The sequence below is a fragment of the Pezoporus wallicus genome, unplaced genomic scaffold (assembly GCF_028554395.1).
Source record: "Pezoporus wallicus isolate ANWC-B61680 ecotype Strahan unplaced genomic scaffold, APGP_CSIRO_Pwel_v1 contig_4722, whole genome shotgun sequence".
Lineage (NCBI taxonomy): Eukaryota > Metazoa > Chordata > Aves > Psittaciformes > Psittacidae > Pezoporus > Pezoporus wallicus.
This window is the reverse complement of record NW_026641840.1, coordinates 3,534,897-3,556,022: the sequence shown is the minus strand read 5'-3', so window position 1 is coordinate 3,556,022 and position 21,126 is coordinate 3,534,897. Positions and strand designations below refer to the sequence as shown.

At 42.4% G+C, this 21,126-nt stretch overlaps 1 protein-coding gene across 3 annotated transcripts in view; it reads left to right on the top strand.

The window, feature by feature from the left end:
- RASSF3 (Ras association domain family member 3) overlaps window positions 1-21,126 on the top strand; it is a 54,046-nt gene that overhangs the window by 9,630 nt on the left and 23,290 nt on the right. The window contains exon 1 of one of the 3 annotated variants that reach the window (XM_057425576.1): window positions 4,207-4,317. The exons of the other annotated variants lie outside the window; for them this stretch is intronic. Within the exon in view, the coding sequence (XP_057281559.1) occupies window positions 4,309-4,317 (9 nt within the window). The 5' untranslated portion in view covers window positions 4,207-4,308. Of the gene's footprint in view, window positions 1-4,206; window positions 4,318-21,126 lie in introns of those variants that run through there. 3 annotated transcript variants of the gene reach the window in all.

The following is a 21,126-nucleotide window of genomic DNA, read 5'->3' as shown; positions in this document are numbered from 1 at the left end:
AACTCTAAAACCTTGTTTTCTGCATTTCTGTTTCTAAATCTTTGAGCTGATTTTCCTGTAAAATCTAATATTAAGGACAGTTTGCAGTTTTTGCGTGAGTTAGCAGGTCAGGTTAAAATAAACCAAATCCTATGAGTATTTCACTTGACATAGAGGGGCCCTTTAGTTGTTGAATTAAGGGGACACCCTTTTCCCCTTCAAAAAATATGCAGTGTGGGGTGATGACTATGGACAGGAGTCTGAACTCTTTTCTGTAGTGAAAGCCATTTAGCTCTTAGAGAACCCAGTAAGTGGATCTCAGGATCTAAGAGGATAGATTCATAGTAGCTAGATAAGATATTTGCATAGAGTGGGACCACTGTAAAGTTCAAAGACTGGACTATCTTTCTCATTTTAATTTAGTTACAATTTAGTCATTTCCTTGGGGAAATGACTCTTAAAATAACATTGAATTGCTTTAGTTACCTTTTAATTTAGTGATAAGAGACTAGTGCATGTACATATGGCTATCTGAGGAGACAAGTGCTTTTGGACATCAGTCGGATAGAACTCTGAATTGGATCATCTATTTTCAACTGCATTTTTCTGTTCTCATTGAAAAGTAGAATTAATTTACATGAAGGGTTGCCTCCCTTAAGCAGGCTTTGCTTCTTTGGGCACCATGACTGACAGGATGTGAAGAATTATTCTTGAACAGAATTTTGTGTCTCCTTCCCCCTGCAAGGTCAAGGGAGAACCTGGTTTATTCTGTGGGTACAAATCACTTTCCCTTCTTTCAGTCTGAGACTGACTTGCAGTGCTGTGGTTTACAACAGAATCGCTGACAAACCTAAATACCTCCTCTCAACATTCTGTGTATCAGCTGCAAAGCATTGCTTTGGGGTCTGGTTTGGCCTTCATGGGAAAGAGTTTGTTTTCATAGAATTTGAAAAACAGTATTAGTGTTCAGCTGACCATGTGATCTGCTTCTCTGAACAGTTGTTCATCCTTTACTTGCCTAGGAGGTATTTTTACTGCTTTTAAAAAAGTATAATGCTGGCAAAATAATATTCAGCTTTCCTAAACCCACCACGTTGTAATTAAAGGATCCTGAAGGAAATACCTTCTATGAGATTTTTAATTCTGTGCTGTAAATTGCAACTTTATTCTTGAGACAATACTCGGTAGAATGTGTCTAACAAAGAGTAAAAGAATTGGGAGAATGCCTTGTTCCTAGCTTGAGCCTGTGTGTAAGAGGACTTCAGGAGGTGGATTTGACTGTGGGATTTCTGGCTTTTTGTCACCCTGCTTGGAATTCTTGCTTCTGTCAAATGAAGCAGACAGCTGATGTACTTAGTACAGTGGAATTTTTATATTCCGGATTAGGCTGGGTGCCAGTTAGCCAGCGCAAAGCGTAGACAGCTCCTACATCTTAGACCTGAGCACAGCATACATAACATTACCCCAAACAAATGCCAAGTATTTAGGCAAGGAGGAGAACCACTAGTGCTTCTTAAGTTGATGAATGTCAAATCCAAGTGGCTCTTGGATCAAGATTGCCTCTTTTGTTTATTAAACCATAGGGCATTTGTGGTTGCCTTAATACTGTAATGGCAGGATTGTTATAAAATACAGGAGAAACAGTTCCTGGTATATACTTTTACCGAGTTCTGATTAAGAATGGAACTGTCTGTAGAACAATAACCCTATATAACTGCCCAGCTGTCAGAAAATCAAGTAAGTTGGCTTGAAACACAGCAGGTGATATAATGTAGATCAGTTGACTTCTGTTTGATCACCAAATCACAGTGAGGTTCTTGGGATGCTAATCCTTCATTTTGTCACCGAAAAAGTGCTTTGTGCTCACCTCTGCCCAAGGTTAACTTGTGCAGTGTGTTTTCAGCTCATGAAGTTACTGGCGGAACCTTCTTGTTTAGGCTCACTCCTATTGCCTGTCTGTGGTTCTCTAGTTGCTGTTACCATGTCCCCCAGTAGATGTGACAGCTTTTGGAAGGAGTGTTGCACCTGCTGAGCTGAATCCTAGGAAAGAATTAATTTTCTTCTCTTAATACGCTACCCTGGAAGGAGTTGTCCTACTTGTAGAGGTTCTGGGGACTCTTCTAGTGAAGACCTTGGTTATGATGGTCGTAGGAAGACTTGGTGGTTTGGATATCCAGGCTGCTGTTCTGTTGCTTATTCTGTGACTGAGAGGTGATAAGATGTGCCTTAATAAAAATGTCAAAGGATTTAAGTAAATTACAGATTATTCCAGTAGAAAAGAAGCTACAAAATACCTTTAGTATCTTTCTAAATGTCTTCTGCTCACAGTTATGGGCAAAAATGATGAGTTTGTTGAAGTTGACAGCTGCTTTTGATTCAGTTACATGTTCACATGGTGTGAAGCTTATCTCAAGATGGGGGGAACATGATTGTTTGTACTGTGCTAAAAGGTTGATATTATGTGAAGTGAAACATCAAAGCAGTTTCTATTGCTCTGAACTTTAAAACTCACTGCTGACTTAATTAGAAAATAATTAAAGGCACATCTTTCACTACCCCTAAATACAGACCTCAGATATTCTTCAAAGTATATTTGATTTTAACATTTTGTTTCTTCCCCGAGGCATTTTTTTTTAAGATGCAGAATATGAAGATGTAGCTTTGAGTGGTGATGATAACAGATCATTAGTGAAGTCAGTGCTTTACTCATAAGACGATAAAATGACATGTTCTGTGAACATACCCTGGTATTACAAAAAAAAAAAAGTCATAAATCTAGAGGTTTTCCCTGAAATAGCCAAAATTGAGGTCAGACTTCTTTTCTTTTTAATACTTTGTAGCTCAAAAGAGCTCCTGAAGCAGCTTAGTGAAGCCCATGGTGAAGATGCTAGTATGCCACCCTTCTTTTTTTTTTATTCCTTCTCACCCCCCTTTAAATGTTAATCAAGGGTCCTGTATTAAAATGAGCTTGGTTTTAGCTGGGCCTTTATGGTCATTGCTGGGAAATTGCTGTGGTACATAATACAGCTTTTACTGCACTGTCTAGTTCTGCAAACGTTACGTGGAGAATTCAGAATGGGAGCTCTGCGCTGTGTGTCTGGATTTGAACTTGTACACAAGCAGTAACCTGTATGGTTTCATCTTCAGAAATAGATCTGGAAAATAATGGCAGAAATATCTTTCAGAAGGCATTTCACATTTGGTAGCGATTGTGTCAGAAACAAAAGGCAGTAGAGGAATATTTATTATTCTAAGGATTATAGAAACATCATTGTTAATACTAGCATTGGTACTTCATTATCTTGTAGGTATGAGCCTTACAGTGTGCTAAGCACAATCATTAGAAATGTGACAGTCCCTGGACGTGGGAAGGAACTGCTTTTTTTAGGTGCTTCCAGAGATCCTTTGTCATTCTTCCCTGTCCCCTCACTGTATGCTGCCAAACGGACCTCAATACTGCTGTCACAGAGGAATCCAAAATTTGAACTGACTGTTCCCACCAAAGGCAAGTGAAGAGGTTTGAAACATGGTGGGGGTACCTCGGCAGCGCTTGCCCTATTCTTCTCATAGTCTCAGTGTGGGTTTGTGACTGCATGCTCACACAGACATACTCTAACTCTGTTACAAGTTGTTACCACAAAGTTATTGGGTTGCTGATCCCCACAGGTTACCTGTAGATAGGTAAGTAGTATTTTCTTTCAGGTTCATAACTTCCCTATACTCCCCTTTTTTTTGAATATATATATGAGGAACATTTTGATGAAAACATGGTAAACTATTAAGAACAAGCTGGTTCACAGGATGTAACATGTCAAAACACAAACCTGGTGTAACTCGGTACTCTTTTTGTTTGGACATTTTGTAGAGGGAGCTGAGCGCATCCATGTTTCTGGTCTCCTAGATTATGAACCAAGAAGAGCTAGTGATGTCTTGCAAGGAGTATTGTGGAGCAGTTCATCCTGTTTCCGTTGGTTGTCCCCGTAACATCTCGGCCACACACCTAGGAGTGGATGCTGCAGGTGTAAGACTGTTTTAGAGTGTGGCTGCCATGGCTTAAGCAGAGGGTGAGGTTCCACTGCAGGGTTAGGTTTTTGCCCGATGCCTTCCTTGAACCAGATCTCTGTGTGGTTGCCAGAAGAGCTCCTCTGGTGCTAGACTGGATGGAGCAGTGTGCAGGTGGGGAGGCTGACGGGGAGGCTGGGACCTCACAAAGCCCTACCTGGGCTTGGCTTACCCCATGGTGCTATGCTTTGGGAGGAAGAGCCTCAGTAGATGGTACAGTGAAGACATGCCTCAGAGCGCTCAGGCAGATTTCTTAACTGGATACAGATGCTGCAGGTAAGTGGAAGGTGGAAAAGTCTGGGCTTTTTGGTTTTGTGTGGGTTTGGTTTGTCGTCTTTTTATGAATAATGCTTCTGAAAGGAGATAAGAAAGGAGAAAGCAGTAGAACTTCCTGAATGAAAGAATGGTTTCTGCTTTCGTATCTGACAGAAAGTGGACCAGCAAATAGGATTGCAATGTAAACCTTGGATTTACTTGCAGATTCCTGATTTTAAAAATATATGCTTTTGTGTATTTTTAGCTCTTCATATATTCTGTGGCTTTCCAGTCCTCTCTTAATGGCTCCCTGTGGCAGGTTTAACAGGCCAGTGCATTCATTTAGAGGATAAAGTTGAAGGCACTATTTTAAACACTGAAATGTATTGTAAATGTCATGCCACACCAAAAGGTAACTGCACTCTTTCCTGTGCTTTCACTAACTTTAGTCTCAAGCAGTTACAAGGATTTTTCACCACAAGTGTGAGCCTGTTAATGGAAATAGAGTTTTAGTCCTTGGCTTTTTAAAATTGCCAGGTAAGTTCCCTTGCTTGCCAGTGTGGAAAGAAGGTTAGAAGTGATTTGTTAATGTTTGACAAATGTATCATCAGTATTTGTGTTCATGCCATGTCATAAAAAGTTTCACACTGAAACTATCTGCCTGTAATCAACCTTGTGCTGTGATTTTTACTTTGTTGGTTTGGGCTCTTGGTTATGGCATGACAGTGACTGCTGTTTTCACAAGTGTAGGCAGTTTTTTGATACCATGACTGCTCAACAGGAAGAAAGTATCTTTTACTGCATGAAAGACAGAGAAATGCAGATGAAAAAGAACCTACAGCAAGAGAAGAGGCAGCTCCTCTTGACTGGAGGTCTTGCTCTGCTGTTGGACCACTGGAAGGAGAAGAGGCTGGAGGCTGGGCTGTGCGCTCCTGCCTTTCTTTAATCACAGAATGGGAGCATCTGAGTGTCTTGACTCCTGACTCCTTAATAACTTATTCTGCTCATTTAAGAGAGGGAGAGCACAACCTGGTGAGCTGCTGGACAAACTTGGAACATTGTCACCACTCTTTTTTTAAGTTCTTTGTCTTCTTTTTTCTTCCCCCTCCCCTTTTTTTTTTCTTCTTTTTCTCTTTCTCCTCTTCTTTTCTCTCTTTTTTTTTTCTCCACCCCAAACCTGACAATGAAAAATAGGACAGGGCTTGGATGTGTAAGGCACTGGTATAGTCAGGATCATGGTAAATAACAGAGTTGTGTATGCCATTAATATAAGAAAAATACCAAGTTTAAAAATACATAAAATGATACCTCATTATTTGGCAGATTAGATCTAATTTTTTACCTTGGTCGTTTTTATTGTACAAGACATGAAGATGTCCCCTCCCTTCCTTGTTCTCATAGATCTTCCACTTACAAATGTGCGAACCTGCTTTCGGTACTTTGTCAGAACAAACAGGGAACAAGTATGGACAGCTACCGGAGGACTGGGTAGCATCAGCAGGAGCAGAAGGACCAAAGCCTGACTGACACTGCTGAGACCCAAAAGCACTTGGCAGTTTGAAGGCACTTCATTTCGTAATAGCCTCTGAACACAGCCCTTAGATGAATGCAGTGTAGTGGGACGCTCAGAAATGGGTGTAAATATTTAGATCTGTGTACAATGAATTTTGGTTCTTCCAATTGGTGTCCCTCAGGAGTTAATCATGAAGTCACCTATGGTTTTTTGAGAGCTGAACAAGGGAGCAATGACCATTAACAGCCATCGTACTGGAAGACCATGTGTGTGTCTGGTACTCAAGGGATGTGGCATGTCCTGGTCAGGGTGAGGAGACCAGAGGGAAATTGTGCGGCCTCTGATACTTCCTTCTTCCCTGGCTCAAAGCTTCTCTCTGTGCAGCTCTTACATAAAGAGTTAAAACACCTACCTTGAACAAAGGGGATGCTGTGAGAGGAGGTAAAGCACCTTGTGTGCTCCACCCTACTTGTGCAGCTGTGGCTGAGCATCACTCCTGATGGGCTCTTTCCTCCATGCCAGTGCAGTGTGCCAGAATTAACAGGGAAGAGGCTGGGACAGGGCGTTACTGCTCTTGTGCTCTCAGAGAGCTCTGCCATGAGCTGGGTGTGTGGGATGAGGCATCTGTGCAACCAAGATGCCTGGAAAGAAGGGCAAACCCTGGGTTGACGTGTGTGGTGGTGGATGCTGGGACTGTGAGGAGGTCATGAGCCCTGTAGTTTGAGTGTTTAATATTAGTGGTGTAGGGAGCTGGGCAGGCAGCATGCAGGGCCCCATCTCCTGAGGGAGGAGCCCAGAAAGCTGAAGAGCAAGTAGAAGTATGGCTTGGGGAGCTCCTGCTGGGAACTGGAGTGGAGGTTTGCACAGAAACTGGGTGCTGTATGTAGTTAACCTCAATGGGGCTGGTGGCCCATGCTGCAGGTGACACATTGGTGGGAGCTCTGAAGATGAACCTGATCTGGAAAGAGCCATGAGCCAGTGCTATACAAACAGTGATGATGTTTATGACAGCAGCTTATGTATGTGCTGTGTTTTGTCATCTCTTCTTCTGCTGCCTGTTTTGGTTTTGTTTGTCAGGACTGGCTGGACTAGGTTTGAGCTGGTACCATCAGTTCAAACGTAAGTATTTTTGTGTGTTCTTTTAAATCTTAGTGGCTGTGCTGCTTGAAGAGGTCACAGAACAATACCTGGCTGCCTATGAATACTTCTCAGGGGATGTTTATCAATGCCACTTAGCAGACATCTGTTAAGCAAGCCTATTTGTAAACACCGGTATGTTGAGTAATTATTAACTGTAAATCCCTCCTTCTGGGCTGCTGTTCTGGAGATTTTAAAGATGGTTGCTGATAATGGGCAGGTGGTTGAAATAACTGTCCAAGCTGAAGTCTAGCAATCACAGCGTAACGCTAGCCCCTTGACTTCTTTTGCAGGATGAAGTGGATGTACTTTAGATGTAGATTGAGACTGACTTTGAAGCCTCTTTTATCAGAGTGTGACTCCAGCTGACTTTCTCTAGCAGGCTACAGGGTGCTTTGGCTGTTCTCCAGAGAACTTGTTTGAAAGTAAATGTCGAAAGCAGGATTTTTCTCTATGCGTTAACACAACAGATACATGAAGTATATGCTAAATATTTAAAATTTGGGTGTTGACACACAGTGATAGTGTGTGAAAGTGGGTGAGAGACTGAAGTTTGTGAAGCTGCTGCCGACTAATTGCACTTTTGTATTGCGTGTTTGCCAATGAAAAGAAAGAAGTGCATCATTTAATTTTTGGCTAGACAGGCAAATACGGAGCAGTTGCATGGAAGTGTTTGCTCTGGCACTCTTCATTGCTCATGAGAGTCTTTGCTCATGACCTGAATTCTGGGAAGGTGTCCAAGCCCTGTGCAGGCTGAACTGCTTATCTCTTGGGTTATGTGTTTTCATTATTTTGCACAACAGAATACACAGACCTGCTTAGCAAATGCCTATGCAATTATGGCTCTCTGTCCCGTTTCCAGTTCTACACCCCAAACTGTGAAGGCAATGCAGTTAAAGCTCTCCTTCCGGGGAGGTCTTATTCTGCAGTTCCAGATTGTTCTTTTGCCTTGAACCTTGATGGTGTCTCTTTTTCTTTTCTCTTAATTTGAAAATGCTCTGTGATAATGATGTGACTTATTCAAGGTGACCTGTCATCTTACATCTGTCTGTGGAGGAAAAATTAATTCTCTGAGCAAAATAAGCTGTGTTGTGTTTTTAGTTGAATACTTGCACAACTTACAAAGTGTATGAGGAATTCTTGCCTTGTGCTTTTGCGTCCACGTTGTTGGTGTAACAGTAGCCTCTTGGAAAAAGCTGCTATAAGAGTGGTTCAAGAGTTTCTGAAACTCTTGAACTCCATTTTCATTGCTGGAAGAGAGTCACGTAGGATAACAGATGTGCAGAGCCCTCAGCTGGTGCCTGGGGAGGCTGAAAACTCTGCACGGGTGGCAGAAATAAGAGTGGCTCTGTTGCTGTCTCTCAACATAGTGTGTAGCTGTTTCAAAATACTCTGGTGGAAGTATAACTTAACATGAAATACACCCTGCTTGCTGCTGGTGGTAGGATCCTAAAGCTATCCGGGCTGCCCATTATGAGTTGTTTCCCACAAAGCTGAGACTAACTGCAATCTTTCTGTTCCCTTTCTGAAGCTTAGGTAATGTGTTGATTGCATCTCACAAAGGAATGGAAATGTGCAGGTACAAAAGTTTCTACAGATCTTTAGTTAAGCCATAAGCAGATCTTGCAGAGAGACCCTTCTGGTGCTTCAGTCAAAACAAAGGCAGCAGTGGGAGCAGATGCCATTTGGGGCATCAGGGTATCCATTCAAAAGAGAAGCTTGTAATCCATACAAGGAAAAAGATTTTTAATTGTAACTTACCCTTTTGTAGCCATCCATGTAAAAGTCTGGTGCAGTTTAGTTTACAAGTAGATTGTATGCAAGACCATAGCATTAGTTAGTTCCTTTGCGTGCAAACTACTTTTTTGTTGCCCTTTTAGAGGCTACTGGAAGAATTTCCAGTACCGAATGGAGCTGATACTATCCCTGACCTTGGGTCATTTGAGTCAGAAGATGTTTTTAGAACAGTGTTGCTGTTTTAGAACAAAGGAGGACCTGGAAGTTTTGGAAGGTTGGGTAAATAAGACAGTGTTTGCGTGGCCTGCAGCAGCTTGGACTCTTTACAGCAGGGACTATAGCAGGAGTATGGGTTTTCTTTCTGTTCTGGCCTGCACCTTCAGCCCCCTTCCTCTCTCTGCTTTCCCTCCAGCGTTGGTGGCACCCTGTGAGTGCTCTGCACAAGGAGGGAAATGGGTTGTGTCCATGGCTGCTGACTGAAGCTGTGCTGTTGTCTATTCTGTGTGTTTATCTAGAGAAAAGTAAGCATCCTATGTGTGTTTACTCTCTCACACAGTTGTTTGACATAGTTTGGTTCTTGCCCTAGACAGTCCAGCATCTGCCCTAGTTAGAAAAGGCAATCTGCTTTTAACTCGGAACAGTTGAGATCTGTGAATGCTCCCAGTGAAGGAGACTTGGCATTACCTTTTCCCTGCACTTCTGTATATTTATTGCAGTACAGAGGTTACCCCTTTTCCCCCTTTCCCTTTGGATTGACGTATACTTGAGCTTTCTTCCCATCCCACAGTTGTGCCTCTTGGCGCTTGTTCTTCTGGGATGAAGTGCTGCAGGACTTATTTCAAAGGGCTTTTTTTTTGGTCAGGAAGCTCCTGGGTTAGTTGTCCTCAGCGACAGGCCTCTTCTGGATTCTGGCAAGATTATGAGTGCCTGCTTTCCGCCAACCATTCCTATCACAAGACAGATAAAAATGGGCAGATACATCTTTAATGAATTTACAAACCTCAAAGGATTTGGCTTTCTTTTAAAGCAGGCATCTGGCTTTCCATCCTGTGCTTTGGCTTCCCTTCGTTACTTCAGAATCGCTGTGTGCTCCTTCCCCTGACTCTCACAGCACAAACCTTTTGTGTGATATTGGAGGTAATTTCCAGTGAGGGGTGGGATTTAGGAATGGTTTTTAGAAGCAAGGTGGTTTGTTTCTACAGAACTGATTATCTGTCACAGTTTAATCTGGAGACAGCAGTACTTGAAACAGCCCAGGATACCTTTTGTGAAAAACCTGCATGTAGGTCCATTTTGCTGTGTATGGCAGAGCCTGAGGGGCTTTTCACCAGACTAGTTGCCTACAGATGAAACAAACCATGAAAAACCTTTGTTAGGAAGAACAAATCAAATCTGTGCTCATCCTAATCACATCAGTCTTTTCTAGAATGAAGCACAGGGAGCAGCATGTCTTGGTCTTTGCAATTATATGACCTGTATAAGCTTTTTTTTTCCTTACTAACCCAACAGTTGATGTAAGAGGGACAAGGTTGAGAACTTTGTGGCTTATAAGCAAATATCCAAAATGTCCTCTCATTTGATGCAATCTTTTGTATTTCAAAATGCAGGGGCAAGAGCTTTCATTTCAAATTTTGTGTGTGACCTAGGGTTTAGTCAGTATGTGGTAGACAGTACATGTCAGAACAAAGAATGCTATCCTTTTTCCTCCTCTTTCTGCTTTTACCGATTCCATCTTTGGAAAATGGGATTCCTTTTGAGTTCTGTGTTATTGCAGGCAGCTGATGACATGTCTTAGCAGGGTCATGCAAATGACTGTTTTTCTTTAGCAGCAAGTTGATAGGAAGAGTGTTAAATTCTTACCTCAGCTGTATTTTGGAGTATCAGTATACTGAGAAGCTGTTATGGAAAGCTGTATTATTTGTGGTTTCAGTAAAAATAGCTTAAAGCAGGAAAGTGGTTTTGAATAAAATAGCAGAATATTCAAGTTTGTCATCCAGCTAAAGTTCAATATCTTCTGTATGCCTGCCTTTTTCAGCCACGCTTCCTTTCCCATTGAAGACACGTTGCTTCATTGTCGCATCTGATCAACTGCATAATATGACTTTGATGCTTTAGAGGAACAGTTTATTCTGCAGGGCAGATTATAAACATATTATTTATAGGCAAATCACGAAGCACAGTAGGAAACATTTTAAACATTAAGACTGATTAGAAGTATTAATAAAGGAATACTACTTTGGAATGTGAAAGGACAGAATGACATTTGCAGTTCTGTAATTTTAAGATACTTTCTGGATAAGCATGTCCCATTATTTGTTTCCAGTAGCCGTTGTTTTTAGTGTTAATAGTCAACTTCTGGGTATGCAAGTTTTGCATTTAAATTTTTAAGTGTATACCTTTCTAAGCGAGTGTGTGAAAGTTTTGGAATGCATGAAACTTGTCTTGGCAACCCTGTAATATCATAAAGAGCATATGGCGATTGCATCATTTCAAGTAATGTTTTCCCATACCGATTCTTTTCGCTGCAGGCCCCAAGTCAAAATGTGAATGGTGCATATCTAATAGACATCACAGCTGTCCCTTGCTGGAGAGCTGACAGGTCCTTCTGGTTGCAGAGGAAAGGTATTGTCTGCCTAACGAGGTACTATGGACTGGGGTGGGCAGAACCATGCAAGCTTGGCTGTGCTGTGGTGCAGCGGTAACCTGTGAGGTTGTCCATTAGCTTCTGGTGAGATAAATTCAGCTGAGGGGTTGACAAGTCTAAAGGTGTATGTTGAATTTCCAGAGCTATCTAGTTATGTGCTTAGGCGTGCCTCATAGCTCTGGCCTCAGTAGTTACACATTCTCTAGCTGTTTTGGGCTTTCAAATCTGGACAAGGATTGTCCATGCATGTGGCCTGCTGTTGCGGTTGATGTGGCCTTCTGTTCTTGTTCGGGCTGTTGGGTTGTCTCCTGTTGCTAAGACACGTAGCTTCAGTCCTGGTGTCTGTTGTAGTTTCCTACTGTAGCTGCTTTTTGAGCCATTCAATCTCTCTGAAGTTGAGAATAAAATAAAACTAGGAAGGAAAAAGTTCTGCACTTGTAGTCAATATGATGTACTTTGACTAATGGCTTCACTGGTGGTGAACAAATCCTCTTTCAAAACCCATATAAGTATGTCTGAAGTCTGAATTCCTCTCTGAATCTGATAGGTCCAGATCTTAAGATTTAAACTTGTGCATACTGAGTTTTAGCCTACTCACTGATTTACTCAGGTAGCATTTCAAACTCTTCTGGGGGGGAAAAGGTGATAAACTCTTCAAAGAGTAATATAAAGGATTCCAGCAAAGAATTGGACATCTTATCTCCAGTTTTGCATGGAAATGCCTTTAATTTCTTGCTTTTCAGAAGTGACCAACCCACACCCTAGAAAATTTGTTATAGGATGTTTGGCCCGCATGGTATGAGCGGGTTGTGAAGTTGTTGACTGGGTAGAGCAGCATGAAGCTGCTGAGGAAATATCTTCCATGTTTTGTCCATGCAATGCCTCCTGTAGTGCTTGGACGTTGTTTTGCTAGCTTAGCTTTTCTTCCAGAGTTACTTTCCTGACAGGTTATTGAGCAGAGTTTCCTTCACCAAGGGTTTGAATAAGTGCTGGGAGGCAGTGAGACCTCACAGCTATAGGAAAGGGGAGTGAAATACCCAATTTGTCCTTGAGTGCAGCAAGCTACTGGGTTGTGTCTCGCACAGGAAAACTTAACACTCATGTTTGAGCAAGTCTGGGTGATAATGTTTTAGTGTTTGCTCCCTAGAGCAAATAAAAGCTGTTAAGAGTATGGTATGACATGAATTGGTGGCTGTGTTGCCTAGTCTAACGCTGCTTTCTTCTATCCCTGCCAATACAGCTCTTGGCAGGGCTGTGATATGTAAGATCAGGGAACTCCATAAACTGACTCATCTAGGAAAAAAGAGGGAGTGTGGCTGCTTGAGCACATCTGCCAGCAGAAGAGAGTATATCTGCACCGGAGCTTTAATCTTGCCAGTCAAGATGCCTGTGATGTGAGAGGGCTGGATGGGGTGTGGGATGTTTTGCAATGCATTGACTAGATCCTACACAGTAGCTCTTTGCTGTGACGTGTGTTGCAGAGAGGCCTTAGTGTCTGTGGAGAAGGTGACACAGGTTCAGCAGAGCTTACTGACAGTGGCTTGATACCAGCTGTGTCAGAACATGGAGACAATTTATGTGTGGGTTTTTTTGCATCTTACTGCTCCTGCTAGTGTTTTGCCTCTCCACAGCAGAGGATTAACTGTACAATGTTGTTTGTTTTTTTTTTTCGTTATTTTTTCCTTAAATCTGATTTGTTTCTTAATGGTGGTTTAAATGGATGCAGTACACTGTGTAGTGCTACCTACTGCTCATAAGTCCTGAGCATAAGAAAATAAATAGTAGCTTCAATTTTGAATTACTTGCTGTTGGGAAATCTTAAATAGGATGCTCAGCTTCCTACTGATCTAATGGAGAGTGTCTGTTTTCCAGAAGTAACTTGTGATGCTGGTCTGAACTGATATTCTAACACACCCCTAATAAGTGCTTTGAAGCATTTGTCATCTCATAAATAACTCTTGTAACTGCTCTCAATCTTCTCTCTTGGCTAGCTAAAGTGACAAACTGAAGAAGAATAATCTTTCAGTAAAATTAAACTGGCAATGGGTACATGTTAAAAATGGCAGGAATCTATCTTTTTATTTTAAAGATTATTTTATATTTGAGGTAAAACTTCTTACATATGTATTTATAGTTCACTTTTGCCACTGCAAATAATAGCTAATCAGAAACAAGCAGTATTTCAGTGTTGAAGTCTAACCATTCTTTGCTTAGTACTTAGAAAATACCTACCAATGGGTAATCTACACTATGCAGAACTCATGTAAACATACCGAGTCTCTGCCAAAGCTGGCTTAAATATGTTTTGAGAAATATGAATTAGTATGCACTAATGCCAAGCTTGCAGCAAGTGCTGAGGGGTATTTCGCTGTCAGTGTTATTGCAGGCACACTGTGGTATTAAGTTTAAAGACAAGGCTAAGCATTAATTTTTAGGTTCGTAGTCCGTTTGGAGTTCACTGTGCAAGCAAGTTTTGCTGTTACTGGTTTGTCTTCTATAGGAAGGATTAAAGGAATTTTCTTTCTTTAGTGCCAATGACAGCTCTTTGTCCTATGCCTCCAGAAGAGTTGATGACAATTACAAGCACTTGACACCTGTGAAAATCAGGTTTCAAACTCTTGAAGTTCAGAAAACCCTTTTGTATTCTGACCTGGCTAAGGTGATATTGAAAGGTAATTCGGAAAAAGCACTTGAGGTCTCTAAGCCTCAAATGTAGTACTACATTTAGCTGACTCTTTCCTAAACACTTGCTAAAACAGCTAAGCTGTTGTGACAGGTACTTTAAAAAAATGGACTTGGCAGCAGTGCTTTCTTAGCAGCTTGCTTTCTGTGTAGCAATAAGAACAACCTTGCTTTTTGACTTGTCATGCTTTAAAGTTAGTCAGTGACACCCAACAGCTTCCTCGGAGGCACTTAGTAGGTGTGGTGTGTGCATGCTGGAAGAGATGGCTGCCTCCAGGTATCTGGGGACATTAGGTGAATTAAAGTGCACATCTGTAGGAAGAAAATTGGCTTTCCATTTCCTTTTTAACATGCACTCTAAACCCCTTTGGCTTTTCAACTGTCGAAGTGAGGTACTGCTTTTTTACTTTGGCTTTCACAGCAAGGAGAGGCGCTCCTTGCCCTAGTTACTAGTTAACAGCAACTGGCTTTGCTGTTTTTTTTTGGTAAGCATAGGTAACCAAGCTGTACTGCCTCCAGTTTTCTTTTTACTTACTCTGTTTGTATGACCAAGCAAACTATACTGCTTGACTTACCTGTCTGCTGATTATTTGCAGTCAGCTCTTCTTTATCTCAGTTTCCTTTTTTGCTTGTTATGCAATGTGAATAGTACTTCTAGAATCATAGAATAGTTAGGGTTGGAAAGGACCTTAAGATACCTAGTTCCAGCCCCCTGCCATGGGTAGGGGCACCTCACACTAAACCATGTCACCCAAGGCTCTGTCCAACCTGGCCTTGAACACTGCCAGGGATTTCACAACTTCATTGAGCAACCCATTCCAGTGCCTCACCACCCTCACAGTAAAGAATTTCTTCCTCATATCCAATCTAAACTTCCCCTGTTTAAAGTTTTAACCCATTACCCCCTGTCCTGTCACTACAGTCCCTAATGAACAGTCCCTCCCCAGCATCCCTATAGGCCCCCTTCAGATACTGGAAGGCTGCTCTGAGGTCTCCACGCAGCCTTCTCTTCTCCAGCCTGAACAGCCCCAACTTTCTCAGCCTGTCATCATACAGGAGGTGCTCCAGTCCCCTGATCATCCTCGTGGCCCTCCTCTGGACTTGTTCTAGCAGTAACATGTCCTTTTTATGTTTTAAAGAAAGGAGGATTGAAGTGATGTTTTTGCAGGCCAGATAGCTATACGTTACCTTCTGCTGTGCCCTCTGAGAGTAGGGCAGGAAGACAGCAGCTGCTGCAGGGAGATCAAACCACATTTGTTACTCTGAACCAGACAGCAGGGTAAGTTGCAAGTCAAGGCGGAACCTTCCCTGGGAAGTGGTTGGCTTCTGGAGAGCTGAACGTCAGAAGTGTAGTGCTTCATTTCCTGACCTTCTATAGCAAATCCTTAACCTGAGTTGGTAAGTGTCTGTGTGTCCTGGACTGCTGAGCATTTATACTATGATACAATATGAATCGCTTCCCAAGTGCTTCTTTAAAATGTTTCCTCCCCCTGAGCATGGATGCTGTGGTGGTGTGACTTTGCTAGAGGACAGGTTTTTGTTTGATGTGGTGGACCATTCCTTGTTCAAAGAGCACCCTGATGCTAAGGCATTTGTGGTGCTGGACGTGCTTGTGGTGTAGGAGCAGTGACTACCTTCTGCTCACACCAGTGGCTTGTACCTTTTACTGTTTCCTTTCCCAGCCCTACCTTCTCTGGTTTCTTGCTCTCTGTGGTGATTTCTGCTCGTATGTCTCTCTGGGTGGCGCAGGACTCCCTTTTCCACCAGGGCTTGAACTCTCCTTGGTGTTTTCCAGGCTGTTGTACTGGCTCAGCCTGGGTTGAGTGGGTGTCTGCAGTGAGCCCTTTAATCAACTCCCTGCTCTAGTTACCATGTCTTTGATCTTTGTCTGGTACCTCCTACAGCCACTTCTTTCCCTTGTCAGGATAACAGGACTTAATGTGCTTGCTCTCCATGCAGGTACCTGCTGCCCTGAGTGTTTTACTCTCTGTGACTGCTTTCTTTCCCCAGATGCCACTGTTTTTGTCTAAATCCCTGTGGGACAGGACAGGTGATGATCTGCACTTTCTTTTTAACACGCCCTCTTTTGGGACAACCAGCTAATTTACATTCATGGAGTCTGTGTCTTCTAGAAGCTCTGTGTAGGCGACCACTGTGTTTTTTCAACCAGATGAATTTGCAGAAGCCTTCCCTTCCTTACTATGTTGGCACAGCCGCATGACAGGTTGAGACACCTGCGCTTGGGCTTACTGTCATCTGCAGATCTGCTCCAAGGAAGTTGGTATAGAGCCAATTGCTCTGTGGGTGGATCTGAGATGTCCTTCAGAGCTCTGCTAGTAAAAGCAAGATGTGTTAGGGGAAGCCTTTCCTGTGGGAGGCTGTCAGAGGGACTTCCACCCCCCTTCCTGCTGTGGGAGAGGTGTTAGGCATTCCCCATCCGTTTCTTTCTGTAGCTGCCCTGGCTGGGGTGGTTTTTCAGTTTACCCTGTCTCCAGGTAATAGATATTGCCCTTCTGACCTGCTGGCAGTGGCTTGGAGCAGCCTATCCTGATGCACAGCCTGCTGCTCACTTTAGGCAAAGTTAATGTTCCATCATCTCCCCGTGCATGCTTCAGCCAAAGTGTTTTCTGAGGGAAAGTCACAAAATCAGGGCAGTAGCATAATCTACAAAATGCTGAGACTTACTCACTGACTTCAGATTAAATGGAAGATACTTGTCTTCCTGAATCTTCCCTAGGATGTAGCTATGTGTTGGTGTTTCTCAAGGCAGAATTCTCTAAATCGTACAAGAGGGGCCAGTGAGAGGAGCAGCATGCCTCAGGCGATTCTATGGTTTAAAATACATCTCTGCTATAAATTGCAACAGATGGTGGTGGGATTCTTTGAGGTGGATTTTTATTCAAGCAGTTCTTTCACACAACTTCCCTTCCCTCTCCTCATAGAATCATAGAATGGTTAGGGTTGGAAAGGACCTTGTCATCTAGTTCCAACCCCCATCAATGCAAGTCTCTGGAAAAAGTGTGGAAAAGAACAAAGGAAGGTTAACTGTGTTTGTGCTTTGCAGCTTCAAGGGAAAGGCCATAGGACCTTCAGTTTGCATTTTCTATGGTGCTCCTATGCCTCTACCATCACCACTCTGCTTGGCAGGAACGGGTTCCCTGCCCTGAAAAGGAGTTTTAAGTACAAAAATACCCACAGATGATCGCTTATAGCAGGTTCTCTCCTTTTAGGGGAGCTGACTTGAGGCTCAATAGTTGTTAGGATTCTCCAGATTTGGGAAGTGTAAACAAGTGTGCAAATGGGCTTTTACAGAGTCTGTATGTATTTTTAAGGTGTACCATATATTTTGTAGGATCTGTGTTCACTTCTCATTAGCATTCCTTTAAGTCAGGAAAAGGTCTGTGTTGCAAGAAGGAGATTAACTTGGCTGATTAGCTGCAGGCTGTGTTTGAGGTGGCTGAGGGTTACCAGGCAAAGTGGGGTTTGGTTCTCCCAATACCCAGGAGCACAGAAGATGTCATGTTCGTTTCCAGCCAGTAATTTTTTGTTTGCTCAGGAAGGGCATCCTGTAATGTCAGTTTCCACGCAGTATCTGGTTACCCCATGAAACTTGAATGCAGTCTTGAACTCTTGACCAGATATCCTATCTGCTTATACTTTTTTTTTTTCACTATCCTTGTAAGTGGGTTGAATGTTGTTGTTGTTGGGTTTGTTTGTTTTGGGGTTGGCTTTTTTTGTTTTTACCCTTTGAAAGCAAGATGGATTGTAGTTCAACTGATTTCTCTTTTAGGTTACTCTTTATTTGGTGTTCCTACTTAGATAAGGTCATATGTAATGGGCTTAACTTCCTGCATTTCTCCTTGTTTCTTTCTCTGCTTGTATTCAGGCAGAAAATGTTCCCTTTTTCTTTTTTGACTTGTATAGAAGAGTGTCAATGCTTGATGCAGGTGAAAAGCAGATCTTGGGAACTTTGTAAACATGGGGAGTAATTCTTGCTTTTCATTTTGCCCTGGCTAGATTAATTCTCATGTGCTGTTAAATGTGCAGATCTCTCTTGACCTGTTGAAATGAAAACCAGTGTAGCAATCTCATATCTGCCTCTCGCATTGAAATGAGCTGGCTTCTCTGAAGCTTGTCCTGTTACTTGGAGTGCCAAGCTTTCTTTGTGAGTGTGGAGCTCTCTTTGGCAGATAATTATTTTATCCTTCAACAGAGACCTCTGAATAACTACTTTAAAATGTCTTCTGATTTCAGATTCAAGACTTGTGCTTGAAAATTGTTAATGCAACTCAAAACAGGAGAGGGAAGAAATGTTGCAGTCTTGCTAAATTTGAGGTAGCTCCCATCTTGTATGAGAGCTGGATGATGCACTAATGCACGGCTGAGAATCACGGAATCACAGAGTGGTTTGTGTTGGAAGGCACCTTAAAGATCATCTCATTCCAACCCCCTTGCCATGGGCAGTGCCACCTTCCGTTAGACCAGGTTGCTCCAAGCCCTGTCCAACCTAAGGGACAAAGTTGAGCATTAGGAAGAAGAAGAAAGCAATCACTATCAGTGTTTTGTCTTAAGTAACAGTATAATAACTAAATAAAACATCTGTAGTAAAGCAAGAAAAGGTTTTAAAGACTGTTTGTCCAAAAAGCTAAATAAATTCTTCCCCAAGAGAGGAGCTCTTGAAGAAAAAATCTGATAGTTATATATGCTGCCGTTGTTTTTAAGGAGGGAAGTGAGAAAACATGATCACTTTTTTCAGTGTTTCATCTGTTCTTGTGGTTATTTTTTAGTCAAGCCCAACTCTCACATACTTCAGTTTGCTGTAATTTAAAAATATGTAATTCTTGAGTAAAATTCTCATTGGCATATGAGAGTATTTATAGATGTATATACATGCCAGGGCTTAGTCATGTGAAGTTAAGTGTAACTTCTCATCTGAAAATGTCTCATTGTCCTTAAGTGTAAAGTCTCATCACAGTCTTCATAGCTTTTTGATGAATCCTAGCCCCATGGTACTCTAATTCTGGATTGTGCTTTCAGGGTAATAAAATAATTCTTTTATAAATGACCACGTTAAAGTGTGTGTATGTGTGTTGATTTTTAAGAACACTGGGTAACTCGGGTTGTCTCTGGTTTGGAAAAGCCAGCATCATTTCACCTCCTTGTCTCTCTGGGTTAGGTTATGATTTTTAATTGTGTTATTGCTTGCCAGCATCCCTCCCACAGACTCTATGCCTCATCCAGCACACAGACTATATGGTGCTAACCTCAACAAGACTTTCCCCTTCTCCTTATTGTGGAATATGTGGCATGAGGCCATAAGTTTCCTGCACTGTCTCAAAGGCTTACTTTAAAAGAAGAGTTCATCATTTCAACATGAATTTTTTTTGTTTTGTTTTGTTTTTGCTATGTTGCTTCACAAATGTTTGTGAGCGTGCCTTCTAGTAATAACATATTAACAACAGCTTCTTCCCATCTGCAAGTACAACACTACTCGTGATTCTGGCTTTAAGAAGTTCGTGTTATGTGAGGGTTGATTGGGTGATTCCTGGCTGTTCACCTCGGGCTCTGTGCAGGGTCTGTCTGGCTGAAACATGGGGAATGTGTGAATAGCTGTATGAAGTCAAAATAAAGATCTTTCTAGACTAGTATCCCACCTGGCAGTTGCTAATGATATGTGCCAGGGGAAGAGTAGAGAAATAGATCAAATACATGGTGGTGTTTTGCCAGAACATTTTTCTAGTCTCTTTGATTTGCAAGCCAGATAGTTTTCTTCTGTGAGTTACCTAATTGCTTTTGCAGCCATATAACTTGTAGCATCTCAAGAGTTCTGTGACATGAAATTCCACAGATGAACTGTCACTTGAATAAAACACCCTGTCATTCTGTGGTGGTTTTGAGTTTGCCTCTTGCTGGTGGCATTTGGGTATGATTCAGCTCTGGACTAAAACACCTACATGCAGGTGAGTGCATGCAAGTGTCTCACTGGCAATGATGGCAGCGGAGCTGATAGCACTTCAGCTCACCACCAAGTTGGTGTATAGGTTGGGACTCAATTGCTTAAACCAGAGATATCTGGTGTCATTTTGGGTACTGTGGGACATGTATCCTGCCTAGTCTCCTGTTGCCACTTGGGTTGCAGACATCCCGCTAAACCTGGGACATAATCTGCCAACCACATGCAGGCAATTTGGATGTGCTAGGGTTCCCCAAATATGGAACTTGGATTTGTCTGTTGGAATTGGCTCCTCCTGTCTTGCTGCATCACCTGACATGGGAATGAAACTGTTGAGGTGCTTGGATCCAGATGAGTCTCCTGTTCCATCCTGCCCCCCTCTTTGCTCCCTCCTCTGTGTAGTAAGAAATACCTGGTTAGATCTATAGATGTGACAGGCTTCTGCACATACCAGAGAACACACAGATCCTGCACATGCTTGCTTTGCTTGCAGATGTAAATGTTCATAACCCAGCAAATCCTAATTACTATCAAGTCCCAAGTCAGTTCCCCTAAAAGGAGAGAACCTGCCATTAGCAATCATCTGTGGATATTTTTGTACTTAATACTGCCTTTTCAGGGCAAGGGTGGAACCCATTCCTGCCAAGCCAAATTCACTTGAGAGGTTCCTCCTGCTGTTCCTGCCTCCTTTGCTGGGCTCCTTCCAGTTTCTGCAGCAAGGGATCTTGCTAACTGAGCCTCACAGTTACAGTTGCCTGATTAAAAATACTACCACAGAACACTCATAAAGGCTCATGTTTGCAAGTGTGTGAGGAAAACATTCTGATGATAAACCATAAATGAATTAGTTTGTTCTAAGGTTTTATCTGGTTGTTGATGAGAACAAGTATAATGATGCTGCTCTGAAAGATGGATGCATTTATTTTAACAGTTAGGTGGTCCTTGAACTGAGCAACAACTCTGACACACAGATAAATGCATCTTCTTCAGCACATGGTCCTGACCTGCTGTGCCTGCGCTGTGTTTCCCCGCTGGTTCCCTGTCATCTTCCTGGACTCCACAGCTCTCCTGTCGCAGTCACAGCTGCTCCAGAGAGATTCAGATGAATTTCTGTTGTGGACAAACCCACCGTTTCCCTGCAGCTTCTCCCTCTGCTGCAATGGA